This window comes from Ostrinia nubilalis, chromosome 15 (genome assembly GCF_963855985.1).
Source record: "Ostrinia nubilalis chromosome 15, ilOstNubi1.1, whole genome shotgun sequence".
NCBI classification, from domain to species: Eukaryota; Metazoa; Arthropoda; class Insecta; order Lepidoptera; family Crambidae; genus Ostrinia; species Ostrinia nubilalis.
Genome location: NC_087102.1, coordinates 10,419,500 through 10,433,006, shown reverse-complemented (window position 1 = coordinate 10,433,006; position 13,507 = coordinate 10,419,500). Strand labels below are relative to the sequence as shown.

At 33.4% G+C, this 13,507-nt stretch overlaps 1 protein-coding gene across 1 annotated transcript; it reads right to left on the bottom strand.

Moving 5' to 3' along the window:
* Positions 1-1,136: 1,136 nt before the first annotated feature.
* On the bottom strand, positions 1,137-13,501 carry LOC135078558 (carboxypeptidase B-like). The gene is made up of 7 exons (XM_063973093.1): positions 13,321-13,501; positions 3,877-4,010; positions 3,629-3,789; positions 3,395-3,529; positions 1,916-2,015; positions 1,668-1,814; positions 1,137-1,384 (listed from the first exon to the last, which is right to left on the bottom strand). Exons 1-7 carry the CDS (start codon positions 13,469-13,471, stop codon positions 1,148-1,150), a joined length of 1,065 nt encoding a protein of 354 aa, XP_063829163.1. The 5' UTR covers positions 13,472-13,501; the 3' UTR covers positions 1,137-1,147.
* Positions 13,502-13,507: the final 6 nt, after the last annotated feature.

The window sequence follows — 13,507 nt, the reverse complement described above, 5'->3', positions numbered from 1 at the left end:
TTTATGTGTATTATTCGCTATCTTGTGCTTCACCGCACGTTAATAGTCATCCAAATATAAACAAACCCAATGACGTCATGGTCATTAAGAATAGCAGAAGTGCATTTCTTTTTATTTTTTACTTATTACATATTTTTGTAGACAATACAGTTTTAAAAAATATCTGCCAAACCAAAAAAAATAGATGATTTATTGAATTTTGTTTTTGTTATTTTGAATTAAATAACGAGAATAATAATAAAATATCTGCCTCACAATGTGTCCAGAGTATGACAACAGGCCTAACCATTTTTCATAGAGACTTAAATTTATATCGGAATAATAAAATAAGAACCGACAAGTAACAAATTCGCCCTCGTAAATTGCAACAACTATGGTCTATTATTATACTAAAATGGATGTCCAATTAATAATGTTAACGAACCCGTCTTGACTTTGACATAATTATTTTGGCGAGAGAACGAGACATTATGACAAATGCATTAGATGGGAAGAGACAATAGTAGTATCGATTTTTTGAATCGCTGCTAGTTGGCCGTACTTTAGTATATTTTATTCTTATAGCTTTTGTCATTAAATCAAAATTATCCTACTATCCTAATAATCTTACTATTCTTCCTACTATTAATGCGACTACTAATATTTTATCTATCCCAACTTCATAACTTCCTAAATAATCGTAACGTCTTCATAATCCTAATTATCCTAACTAAATATTATAAATGCGAAAGTTTGTATGGATGTTTAGATGTCTGGATTATATTTGTTACTCTTTCACGCAAAAACAAGTGTAACACGCTATAATTTATGACGTTCTCTGACAAACTAAATTTCACGCTAGTGAAGCCGCGGGCAAAAGCTAGTTTCCAGAAATCATATCGATATATTTTTGATCACTCAATTTGATAATTTTCGCATCCTTAGTCGCAAAAATAATGACGTTTAATTAATTTATGTGACGGTATTGCCATTTAATTTTTAATGAATAATTTGAAAACCGGTTTTAATAGATAAAAACCGAATAAAAATTTGTTCACAAAATTAATGGAGACAAGATAGTTTACCTACCTATAAAAAATCGTAGCACCATCATCCAGCTAGGGGGTTATTCTAAAATCGAAATAAAAGTAAATCAAAAAATTTAAGGCTATTTATTGATTATGTATGCAGCTAATTCCTTTAATGCAGCGAGCGAGCTATTGGCAACTTTGATAATATATTTTGATGGTAAAAGAAAGCCATTAAAACCTGTATCACTTAATTCAATTACAAATGGATGTTCAATACCGATGCTTGCGGCCCAATCGTTTGAGAGTCCAGATGCAGGGTACAACATTTTTGCTGAATTTCCTACATGATATCGATACCCTACTGCCTTGTACACCTGCGAAATAATTTATATTTTCTATTTGTTGCTAGCATTAAGATTATTTATTAAACCATTTTTTTTTTACTACTAGGTGGACTGATGATCTGATAAAGGTCGCGGGAAGAGCCTGGATGCGGGCAGCGCAGGACCGTCCATTGTGGAAAACCTTAGAGGAGGCCTTTGTCCAGCAGTGGACGTCATTTGGCTGAAACGAACGACGAACGAAGTATTTTTTTTTATTGTTGGCAATATAAAGGTGTACTGCAGGGTGTATGTAGGTACCTCTATTTTTATTTACCTCAGCCATTCCCTCAGCAATGTCATGCAATTCCTTATAATTATCGATATTAGTTTGATTATATCCGTAAGGGTATAAAATAAATTGCCCGTAGCTATGGTATGAGAGGTATGCCGTAAAATTTATGGCTGAATTCAATATAAAATCCTGAAAAAATAAATGTAAATCAAAATTAATATTTATTGTGGTCCTATGAAAGTACATGGTACTTATTATTATCTTGATGGATATACTGACGACAATCTCACATGTATAGCTATAGTTTCAGCTTCTGAAAAAGCATGAGGTCCTGCATAATCTTCTTTGCAATTGTCAATTCCGTGATTTTTCTTTGTAATCCATCCGTAACTAAAATTAAATGTAATTTTGGTATGTAACATACATTACACATCATCGTGCCACGCGCAGTGTAGGGTTCCGTGGTTGAAACACACTTAATAAGCAATAAAAAATTTGAATTTGCATTTGATATAATATTTCAGAAGCAAGCAATTACTTCATTCTAAAGTAGGGTTTCTGATTTCTCGACTTATTTTTTTTCTCGAGTTTCGAGAATTCTCGAGGCCAAAGTCTCGAGTTTTCTCGGGTCTCGAGTCTTTTAATGAAAACTGCTGAAATCGGTTGAAATTTAATAAAAACACAGGTTTTTTTAATCTATACTTACGAGCAAAAGTATGGAATCACCTCTTTGTGTTCCGAGCGGTCTTAAGAACTGAATGACTATGTATTGTATGTATCTATGGTACCAATTTAAAGTTTATAATATCAACTTTAAAATGGTACCATTTTTATTGATCTTCTATTAGTCATTTAGTTCTTATGATCGCTCGGAATAAATAGGGAGATTCCATATTTTTGCTCGCGAGTGTAATATACCTACTTTTATGCACAACAATTAATATTAGAATTTAGTACCACTTATTTGGTAAGGAAAGAAACAAAAAATTAAATCATCTTTCATATTAATATTTACTAATAATCATAACAAAAGTCATAAAGTCTCGTGTACTTTAAGGATAAATAACAATAAAAATCTGGAGCTACAATTGAATCACTTGTTTTCTAAAGAACACAAGTCCAAATAGCAAAATTACGATAAATAGTTTTTTTTATGAACAAAAAAACTTTTTAATAAATTTCTTACAGATAACGACTTGAATAAACTTTACGAGGAGGCACGAGTACCTAACCTAACGTTTGTTAGGTAAGGTAACTGTCTAGTTAACAAGTTTTTCAATCTATACATCAGTCAGAGTTAAAAATACATAATAATATATCATACTCGTTGGTGAACATTATTATTACTTAGTTTCGATTAAGATCATTACTTGCCAATCAAATCAGTTAAAAAAGGAAAGACTAGGCCAGTCTTAAAGCAACGTTGACCTATTAAATAATTAAAAACTTACTTTTGTCTAAGAAAATAGGCTTTCAAGAATATTAAAGCTTCAAAATCGAAACTCGAGAATTCTCGAGCTCCGGTAATTTTTTTCTCGTCTCGAATGTAGCCAAATTTCTCGAGTTTTCTCGAGTTCGAGAAAGCTCGAGCAGAAACCCTATTCTAAAGTCACTTTTAATATTTTCTTCTAAGGATTTAAGCTCTCTATTGCCAAAAGTTTTCAAGCAAAACCTCGGACGGACAGACAGACGGACATAACGAAACTATAAGGATTCCTTGTCAGGACTACGGAACCCTTAAAAGGAGATTAACAGTTAACTGGACTTACCCAAAATTTCTATTAAGGTCTACACCAAAGCAACTTCCTGTAGTGTGCCTCCTATTTTTCCTCCAAAGGCGATCACCACCTGTAGACTTATGAGTGTGATAATAACCATCTGGATTTATTATTGGAACGAAATACCTGAGACAATTCACAACATAGCACAACAAATGTAATACATTAAGTAGGTACCTATTTATTTTACGCAATAATGGCAATTTTAATATTATTTATACATACCAATCAATGTTCCTAATATCATCAGATTCATCGTCAAAATGAGTTGTCAATTCATTAATTATATAAGTTACTGTAGCTACACTTATCCATTCTCGGGCATGTATTCCACTTTCTATAAAGACTGCTTTGTTAGAAGAATTTCCATTAGATAAACGAAATAACTGCAAACATAATGTTTTGTTTTGAATACTATCACAACACAATCAAGCAGGGTGAACATAAATACATTTTACTGCATACTTTATTACCCTTATTTCACGTTCTTCATGAGATTTTCCAAGAACTTTAACTTCTGTTATATTTGGATATGATATACTCAAATAATTAAGGAAAGCAATGATATCCTCGTATTTGTGGTAACGGTTCCAATCCATTTTCTGATCTAAAACACAAACAAGACATCGGAAGTGCATTCATTTCCCCCAAATGACAAACCAGCTGGACAAAGGCCTCTTCCAAGTGCTTTTAACTGAAGAAAAATATTGTCCTTAGTGCAGATTCTGGCCAATTAAAAAAGGCAACGTTATAATTCCGTACCGCGCGGGAATAACTTGACATGTCATTTTTGCGTACTTTTCAGGGGAGCGATTTTAAAGTTTAGAGTTCTCTGGTAAATCGGAATTAATGATAATTGATATTTTTATGATTGAAATAAGCTAATTTGATGCGTATCTTTCGATTGGCGTAAGAATTTGATTAAATTATCTTCTTAATCTATTAAAAAAAAGACTTGTCAAGTTGTGTACCGACGACTTGTCAAGTTATTCACCAAAGAAAAACAAACATTTAAGGTGTAAAAATTGGATTTAAGTTAATTATTTTGAATGAAGTTTAAGTAAAAAAACAAAACATAAAAATAGAACATATTTTTATCACTTTTGCAATGAAATAGTAACAAATTTATTAGAAAAATCAAATACAGTGTGAGTCACGTTAAAGTGTACATATGAAAATAGATGAAACTAGACCTATTTTTATCGACAAAAAAAAGGCCAAAATTTTTTTGACATTTTTTTAAAATTTTTTATAGATTTTTTTTTCTTCCAATTACTTATTGTAAAGAAAACGTAATAACTTTTAAACTAAGCGGTATATCCTGATAAAATAAAAACAGTAATAATGCTAAATAACAGGCGATACTAAAAAAATACATAAAATACACAAAAAAGGCCAACAAATAATAAAAAATGATACTTTTTGAAAAAATTCTGCTTTTAAATTCGTGTTTTTTTGGTTATTTGATAAATTTCTCCAAAAAATGCCCCTATAACAGGTGGTTTTTATTACTTTGTATTATTCTCTATCGTATTATCTTTGTAAAACCAAAAATTGCATGTCTCTATCCCTATCACAACATTTGCTATGAGCGTTTGAACAAAGGCCTGCCACAATATTATTCTCCGCTGCAGGTAGAGAAAATTTTAATTTTAACTAAAATGCTTATTTTACTTTGTAATCTTTTGTTTTTATTTGAAATTTAACTTGTCTTTATCTAAATTACAAATCTAGAGCCATTTTCAGTTTCGTTGTTAACGAAGCGTTGAATAGCGCGCCCGGAGAGGCTTAGTTCAAACGATCATTGCAAATGTTGTGATAGGGATAGAGACGTGCAATTTTTGGTTTTACGAAGGTAATACGATAGAGAAAAATACAAAGTAGTAAAAACCACCGGTTATAGGGGCATTTTTTGGAGAAATTTATCAAATATTCAAAAAAACACGAATCTAAAAGCAGAATTTTTTCAAAAAGTATCATTTTTTATTATTTTTTGGCCTTTTTTGTGTATTTTATGTATTTTTTTAGTATCGCCTGTTATTTAGCATTATTACTGTTTTTATTTTATCAGGATATACCGCTTAGTTTAAAAGTTATTACGTTTTCTTTACAATAAGTAATTGGAAGAAAAAAAATTATATAAAAAATTAAAAAAAAATCTGAAAATTTTTTTGACCTCTTTTTTGTCGATAAAAATAGGTCTAGTTTCATCTATTTTCATATGTACACTTTAACGTGACTCACACTGTATAATCGCAGATTATGATTGCTTTTGATGAGATAATTGTACGTTTACTTAAAATTTAAAAAAAAGACAAATAAAAGAACAAAAGCCATGCTTCATAACAAGCACAATTAATTTTAATTATTTTAGGCTTACCATTAAGCTTAAAATAATTAAAATTAACTGGATATATTTTTGCGTAAGGTCGACACGCCCTTTCGCGTCCACCGTCCAGTTCACGTCCAAATGATGGATCACTCTAGAACGTAAGCTATTGCTATGATTCCCTGAATGTATGACAGGTAAACCCACATTAAAAAAATCTTATAGCATGCTACCGTTTTTGCCAAAAATAAATCCCACGTGAGCAGGTGCGCGTTTCAAGGTAAGTTTTTAATATATTTAGGTCTAGTTTGGGATTTACCGCAGTCTCTAAGCCTTAACCATGAACCATACAATACGGATAATGATATCGGTGATTGTACTTTATTAAATGACACTTAAAATAAGGTGGATGCAAATTTACTACAGTGAAATTTCCACTTTGCGTCAGAAGTGATCGCGGTCTGGTTTAACTGGGTCTAAGATATTAAAATCTACAAAACAATGCATGTTGTATATTATTTAAAACGTTACTTACATGACTTATCGAACACAAAGATTTTTTTCAGTACTTAGGCCTTTTCCTGGACGCTAATACACGCTCCAAATGTAGCTTACCCTTTGTGATAGCCAATTTGCGTCCACATTATCACGACAATTTTTTAAATACAGACGTTGTAAATAATATTAAAAAGCAAACTGTGCCTAGAAAGGAGACCATAATAATATATTGCGAATTGAGCCATACTATTGAAATTTAAAAAAATGAAATAAACTAAAATATAAATGTATGTTTATAATTATTAAGTGTGATACCTAAATATTTTGAATACCAATTAGTAAGATTTTATCTATATTTTTTTATTTCCATGCTGTTATTAATTATTAGTGATTTTGAATGCATTTTTTCTATAATATTAATATTACAAAGATATTAAAACTTCTAATGGTTTAGAGCAAGTTTAATACTATACTTATAAAGACTAAAGGGAGCATAATGACAACAATTTTTCGTTCAAAATGATTACGAAAAATTGTATATTATTTTTATTCCTCAAATCTATCAACTCACTAAATGGACAAGATCTGGCGTATCGACCCTACTTACCTCATCATTATTCCTAATTAATGTCATTGACGTCAATAGACTATAAAAAATATCCGGAACTTAAAGTTGACCTAAAAGTTTATTATTAGATTTTTTACTTATTATACAGGGTGTTTGGCGCATCGTGTGCCAAAATGATTTGGCGGATAGAATGGGTCATTTCCTATATTTTCAGCCCCCATAACACGTTCCATGCCAGGCGGCTACTTTTAAATTGTTTTTTTTAGTAATTTCACCAAAATACCCAAATCGCATCATTTAATTTCGATTTAAAAAAAAACTACTAGGCGTAGCTTCAAAGTAAATATTTTGTTTTGACGTGCATTGATGTAGGGTTGCTACAAATCTAATTTTACTGGCAAATATTATCTAGTTTTTTTTTAATTCAACTTTGAAGTTTTCCGAAAAGTTAAAAATGGACTGAACATTTAAGTTTACATGGCTATAAAAAAATAAATAAAAGAGATAGCGATGTTCGGATTTTATCAAAACTTCTCTAGTCTATCCTCATTCAAATGGTATACTAATCTTGTTTAAATAATAACTACAACTTCACAAATTCCTTAAATTAGTGCATTGACTCCACTCGGACTGATTTGAGAAATTTGTGTTTATAGCCCCTTTTTGTGTGAATAGCACGTTATTAAACACCTAACAGGTAAAAATTATTAATCTTATGCAATGTAAAAACCTTGGAAGAGATGGCCCTATACAGTGGCCTGCACGTTCCCCAGACCTAATTCCGTTAGATTTTTACGTTTGGGGACGAGCTAAAGAACTGCTGTACGTAACGGATTCAAACAATAGAAGAACTACAACAACGAATAGAAAACGCCTTTGTAGTAATAAAAAGAGAAATGTGGCTGCATACGACAACAGTCGAACGAAATTAGAAGAAGATGTCGTGAGTGTATACGTTGCCGAGGCGGACATTTTGAACAAAATTTGTAATAATTAATAAAAGATCAAAATAATTATTTTCGTCTTTAATTTCAAGAAATCCACATTGAAAAACGATAGGGAAAAGGTTTTTACATTGCATAAGATTAATAATTTTTACCTGTTAGGGGTTTAATAACGTGCTATTCACACAAAAAGGGACTATAAACACAAATTTCGCAAATCAGTCCGAGTAGAGTCAATGCACTAATTTAAGGAATTTGTGAAGTTATTGTTATTATTTAAACAAGATTAGTATACCGTTTGAATGGGGATAGACTAGAGAAGTTTTGATAAAATCCGAAGATCGCTATCTCTTTTATTTATTTTTTTATAGTCATGTAAACTTAAATGTTCAGCCCATTTTTAACTTTTCGGAAAACTTCAAAGCTGAATTAAAAAAAAACTAGATGATATTTGCCAGTAAATTTAGATTTGATGCAACCCTACATCAATGCACGTCAAAACAAAATATTTACTTTGAGGCTACGCCTAGTAGTTTTTGTTTAAATCGAAATTAAATGATGCGATTTGGGTATTTTGGTGAAATTACTAAAAAAATTAATATAAAAGTAGCCGCCTGGCATGGAACGTGTTATAGGGGCTGAAAATATAGGAAATGACCCATTCTATCCGCCAAATCATTTTGGCACACGATGCGCCAAACACCCTGTATATTCGGTTGTCAAACGAAATCTTAGTCTGTTATGAAAAAACATTAGTAGATAGTACCTACCTATTGACTCAACTTATCCTTCTACTTTCAACTTGCTATTTAAACGTTAATTTAGTTTTAAACTATTGAAAATAGTAATAAAAGTAATAATTAACGCTTAAATATATTAAAAATATATTTTCAGGGGTTGCTAAGTAAAAAATATTTAAAGACACTCGAAATCCTGACATTGTTATATTTTAAAAACTGCTAATGACACATATAAAAATATGATTATACCGATGGGTGCCGGGAATAAAGCCACAATCGACAAAACACAATTTTACAGGAGAAGAGATTTAGTGTCAATTTTGAATAATTCTAAACTACGAGGCGTATCAAAACGGTTTGTATATCAAACGATGCGTTATTTTTTCTGGAGTAACATTTAATGTGCATAAGGTTATAGTGCTTAGAATATACTTTAAAAAAGGTAGAAATACATATTGCCGCTTCATACATTGAAAGTCGGTTCCGTAAGAGTCCATTGTGGTTTTATTCCGGTAAAAAGTTTGCAATTAATCAAACAGCAATAGTGTATTGCAGCCTCGGGCGCTGATCTGAAGGATACAGTAAGAGCCGTTTGCTTGTAGAAGATTTAAATAAAAGTTTTAACATTGTATATGGCACGATTATTCCGGTCAACAAATTTTAAATGATGAATGGGAATAACGATTCAATATCCATAGTGCTTTTGGTAAATCAGGCAGTTTCAAAGATAAAATTCTGAAAAAAATTCAAAAGGTGTATAGGGACCCGCAGTTTACTAAAATCACTTAATCGGAAAACTGCTGCTATGGCTATTGCGGCTTTATTCCAGGCACCCATCGATACGAATGTAATAGCTGGATAACTCCAAATATCCAAACTCTTGACAGTGTGCATAACTAGACAACTGCACATATCATGGATATGTTTAGTACTCAGAGGGGATCATAACTTGATAACTGTTTTTGTCAAATTAAAAACGAAAATCCATAAATGTATAAGTCGAGATATTAACAAATACATGTTCTGACATACATTGATAAATCGAAATATAAATGTTTGTACGAATAATATTATTTGGATATATCGTTATGTCAAATATTTATTGCCTAAATTAGAGATATTTACTTATGAACAAGAGCTGTATTTCAAGTATTTTTGGGTATTTCGAGTTGAGTTTTTTATACCAGAAGGGTATAAGGTAGAGGTAACGTTTAAGCTAATAAAAAAAAAAAGTGCAGGTCGAGATGTCAAGTTATTCCCGCGCGGTACGGAATTGTTTTCTAAGAATGGGAAGAGTTTGACCGATATAGTTCGCAGAATAGCTAAAATCAAGTTGCAGTGAGCAGGGCACATATAGCTCCCAGAGTCGATGGCCGTTGGGGCAGAAAAATTCTCGATTGGCGACCACGGGCTGGAAGATGTAGCGTGGGCAGGCCTCCTACTAAGTGGACCGACGATCTGGTAAAGGTCACGGGAAGAGCCTGGATGCGGGCAGCGCAGGACCGTTCATTGTGGAAAACCTTGGGAGGCCTTTGTCCAACAGTGGACGTCATTAATTGGCTGAAACGAACGAACGAACGAACGAGAAAAATTTATTCACTTTATAATATTGATCCTTAGACAAGCGAGACCTAGAAAATTCAGACAGATATTTTTGAAGTAGGTATAAATTAGCTTACTTACAGAAAGTTCTTGATATATTTACCGAATCTTAGACTGGCATCATTCAGTATATCTATCTCAGTTTGCTCGTCATCTATTCTTTTTTGTACATCTTTGACTAGGATTGTATAATTAAGTGATCTAGATCTTAAAAGTCGTTTAATTTTACGCCTGGATTTTAACCATGTTAAGAGTTGAGCAAAACTTGATGTTAGCTTCCATAATTTTATCCCTATAATATAATATCAAATTTTAATGATTATTAATTTGGTAATTAATTTAGTTTTGTCGGCCGTTTGGTGTAGTGGTTGTACGGACTACTATTCCGAGAGGTCCCAGGCTCGATTCCCGGCCGGGCAGAAATTGAAATGATGAATTTAAATTCCTGTGACGGGTCTGGGTGTTTTCTATGTAATAATAATATATCACCCACCTTCGTTTCGCGGACGATATCGTAGTCATGGCTGAGACCGTGGAGGACCTAAACACAATGCTCGATGGCCTCAGTAGAGCCTCTCAACAAGTGGGTCTTAAAATGAACATGGACAAGACAAAAATTATGTCAAATGCCCGTGTTGTACCCACTCCTCTGAAGGTTGGAGACACTACACTCGAAGTTGTTGACAATTATGTATACCTGGGACAAAGTCCAGTTAGGTAGGTCCAACTTCGAGAAAAGCTTCGCGAAATTCTCACGTCCGAAATACCGCAGTGTCTCAAGTCAAAAGTATTTGACCAGTGTGTGTTGCCAGTGATGGTGTACGGATCTGAGACGTGGTCGCTTACTATGGGCCTCATAAGAAGGCTCAAGGTCACCCAAAGAGCGATGGAGCGTGCTATGCTCGGAGTTTCCCTGCGTGATCGAATCAGAAATGAGGAGATCCGTAGGAGAACCAGAGTGACTGACATAGCCCGCAGAATCGCTAAAATCAAGTGGCAGTGCGCGGGGCACATAGCTCGAAGAGCTGATGGCCGCTGGGGCAGGAAAGTTCTTGAGTGGCGACCACGAGCTGGAAGACGTAGCGTGGGCAGGCCTCCCACTAGGTGGACCGACGATCTGGTGAAGGTCGCGGGAGGTACCTGGATGCAAGCGGCGCAGGACCGGTCTTTGTGGAAATCCTTGGGGGAGGCCTTTGTCCAGCAGTGGACGTCTTTCGGCTGAAACGAACAAATAATATACAGGGTGTCCCGTAATGTAACGTCAAGCCGGAACTGGGTGTTGAGGCAAGTTATGCTGGTTATCAGAAAAATATAAAAAAAAATCTATGTGGCATATTTTCAAAATAATGGGCATTTAAAAAAAATCAAAAATTTCTACTCCAGGTGACGGTCTTTTTACTCGTGTTGCCACAAATCTTCACTTTTTTCAAATTTTTTTTTTGTTATGTAACCCTGAATAATGCTTCTCTAAATTGTTATCAAAATTACAAAACCAGCTGCTCCAGCTTGGATGAAAAAAATACATTATTCCCAAAAAAATTTTCAAAATAAAAATTTTGCCTAGTTTAAACTGACTGTACTGAAAAAAATTGTACTACGCGAGTGTGGCAAGTGACGTCATAATTTGGCGCATTTAGTAAGGATTCCAAAATGGTATAACACTTGGTAAATTCTTGCTGTAATTGTCGACAATTTTTGTTTTTTTGGAAATAATCCCGTTTTTAACTTTATCTACCTTGGTTAAAAATTATTATTCTAATGTGCCCAAAATTCAAGTTTCTGGCTTAAATGAGGTGGAGAAGCCATTTTAAAAGGTATGAGCGGGACGGAGAGGGCCATCTTACCAAGCAGGGATGTTATGGATATCCGTAACCGTAACCGAAACTATCGGATATCCGAAATAAAAAAATATCCATAACCGTAACCGAAACTGATTCAAAAGTTACAGATAGTTTCGGATAAAGGCGGAGTCTATGGGTACAATTATTCCAAACTGCAAAACTCTATGAAATCTGCAGTATACACGCCGCAGCGGCAATGCCGCGCTGCCGATTTCATAGAGTTTTGCAGTTTGCGGTCTGCGGCCCGTCTTGGAATTTTACTTTAAATCTTAATATTTGTTACCAACTTGTCTGGCATTCCCTGGCACCATCTAATATGCCAGCCTGTTTAACCTTTATCATACATAGGTGTCGTCTTAGTTGGTACATAAAGTAGCTATGTGGGTCACGCAGCATCTTGCTATTTGAATTATACCTACATTTTTGAAATTCTAATAATTCCGTAACCGAAATTATCCGAAACTTTCGGATAATCTGAAATGATTTTATATCCTTGACCGTAACCGAAACCGGTATAATATTATTCTAATATCCGTAACCGTATCCATAACCGAAACTTCATATCCTTATTATCCCTGTTACCAAGTACAAGTGCAGGCAGAGCAGGTAGTAACGGCGCGCACGCACGGGTGACTTTTGTCACAGTATGTCAACTACTAATTACTGTCATGGTGACAAAAGTTGACTGTACGGTAGTCAGTCACAGAAACTTGAATTTTGGGCACATTAGAATAATAATTTTTAACCAAGGTAGATAAAGTTAAAAACGGGATTATTTCCAAAAAAACAAAAATTGTCGACAATTGCAGCAAGAATTTACCAAGTGTTATACCATTTTGGAATCCCTACTAAATGCGCCAAATTATGACGTCACATGCCACACTTGCGTAGTACTTTTTTTTTTCAGTACAGTCAGCTTAAACGAGACAAAATTTTTATTTTGAAATTTTTTTTGGGAATAATGTATTTTTTTTATCCAAGCTGGAGCAGCTGGTTTTGTAATTTTGATAACAATTTAGAGAAGCATTATTCAGGGTTACATAACAAAAAAAAAAATTTGGAAAAAGTGAAGATTTGTGGCAACACGAGTAAAAAGACCGTCATCTGGAGTAGAAATTTTTGATTTTTTTTAAATGCCCATTATTTTGAAAATATGCCACATAGATTTTTTTTTATATTTTTCTGATAACCAGCATAACTTGCCTCAACACCCAGTTCCGGCTTGACGTTACATTACGGGACACCCTGTATGTATTTAATTTGAGGCGCACACCATGGTGGTATTGGGTGGTGGTGTGTCTTACGCATAACCCAAAAGCATAACCTTTCACCACTTTATTTTACTTAATGATTTAAGACTCTTAAATTCAATATAATATGTTTTAATTATCTTACCTTCTCTATCCACAAGGTTGTTGATGAATAATAGATCAGTTTCTCCACGCAATTTTACGTTAAGTACTTGAGCGCCGGTGTAGTTAGCAATCTCTTCGTAGTTGTCATAATTAGAGATAGAGTAATCGTATTCTTCAGTACTAATTTTCATAGAAATAATAAAATGCAATGTTTCTGCAAAATAATT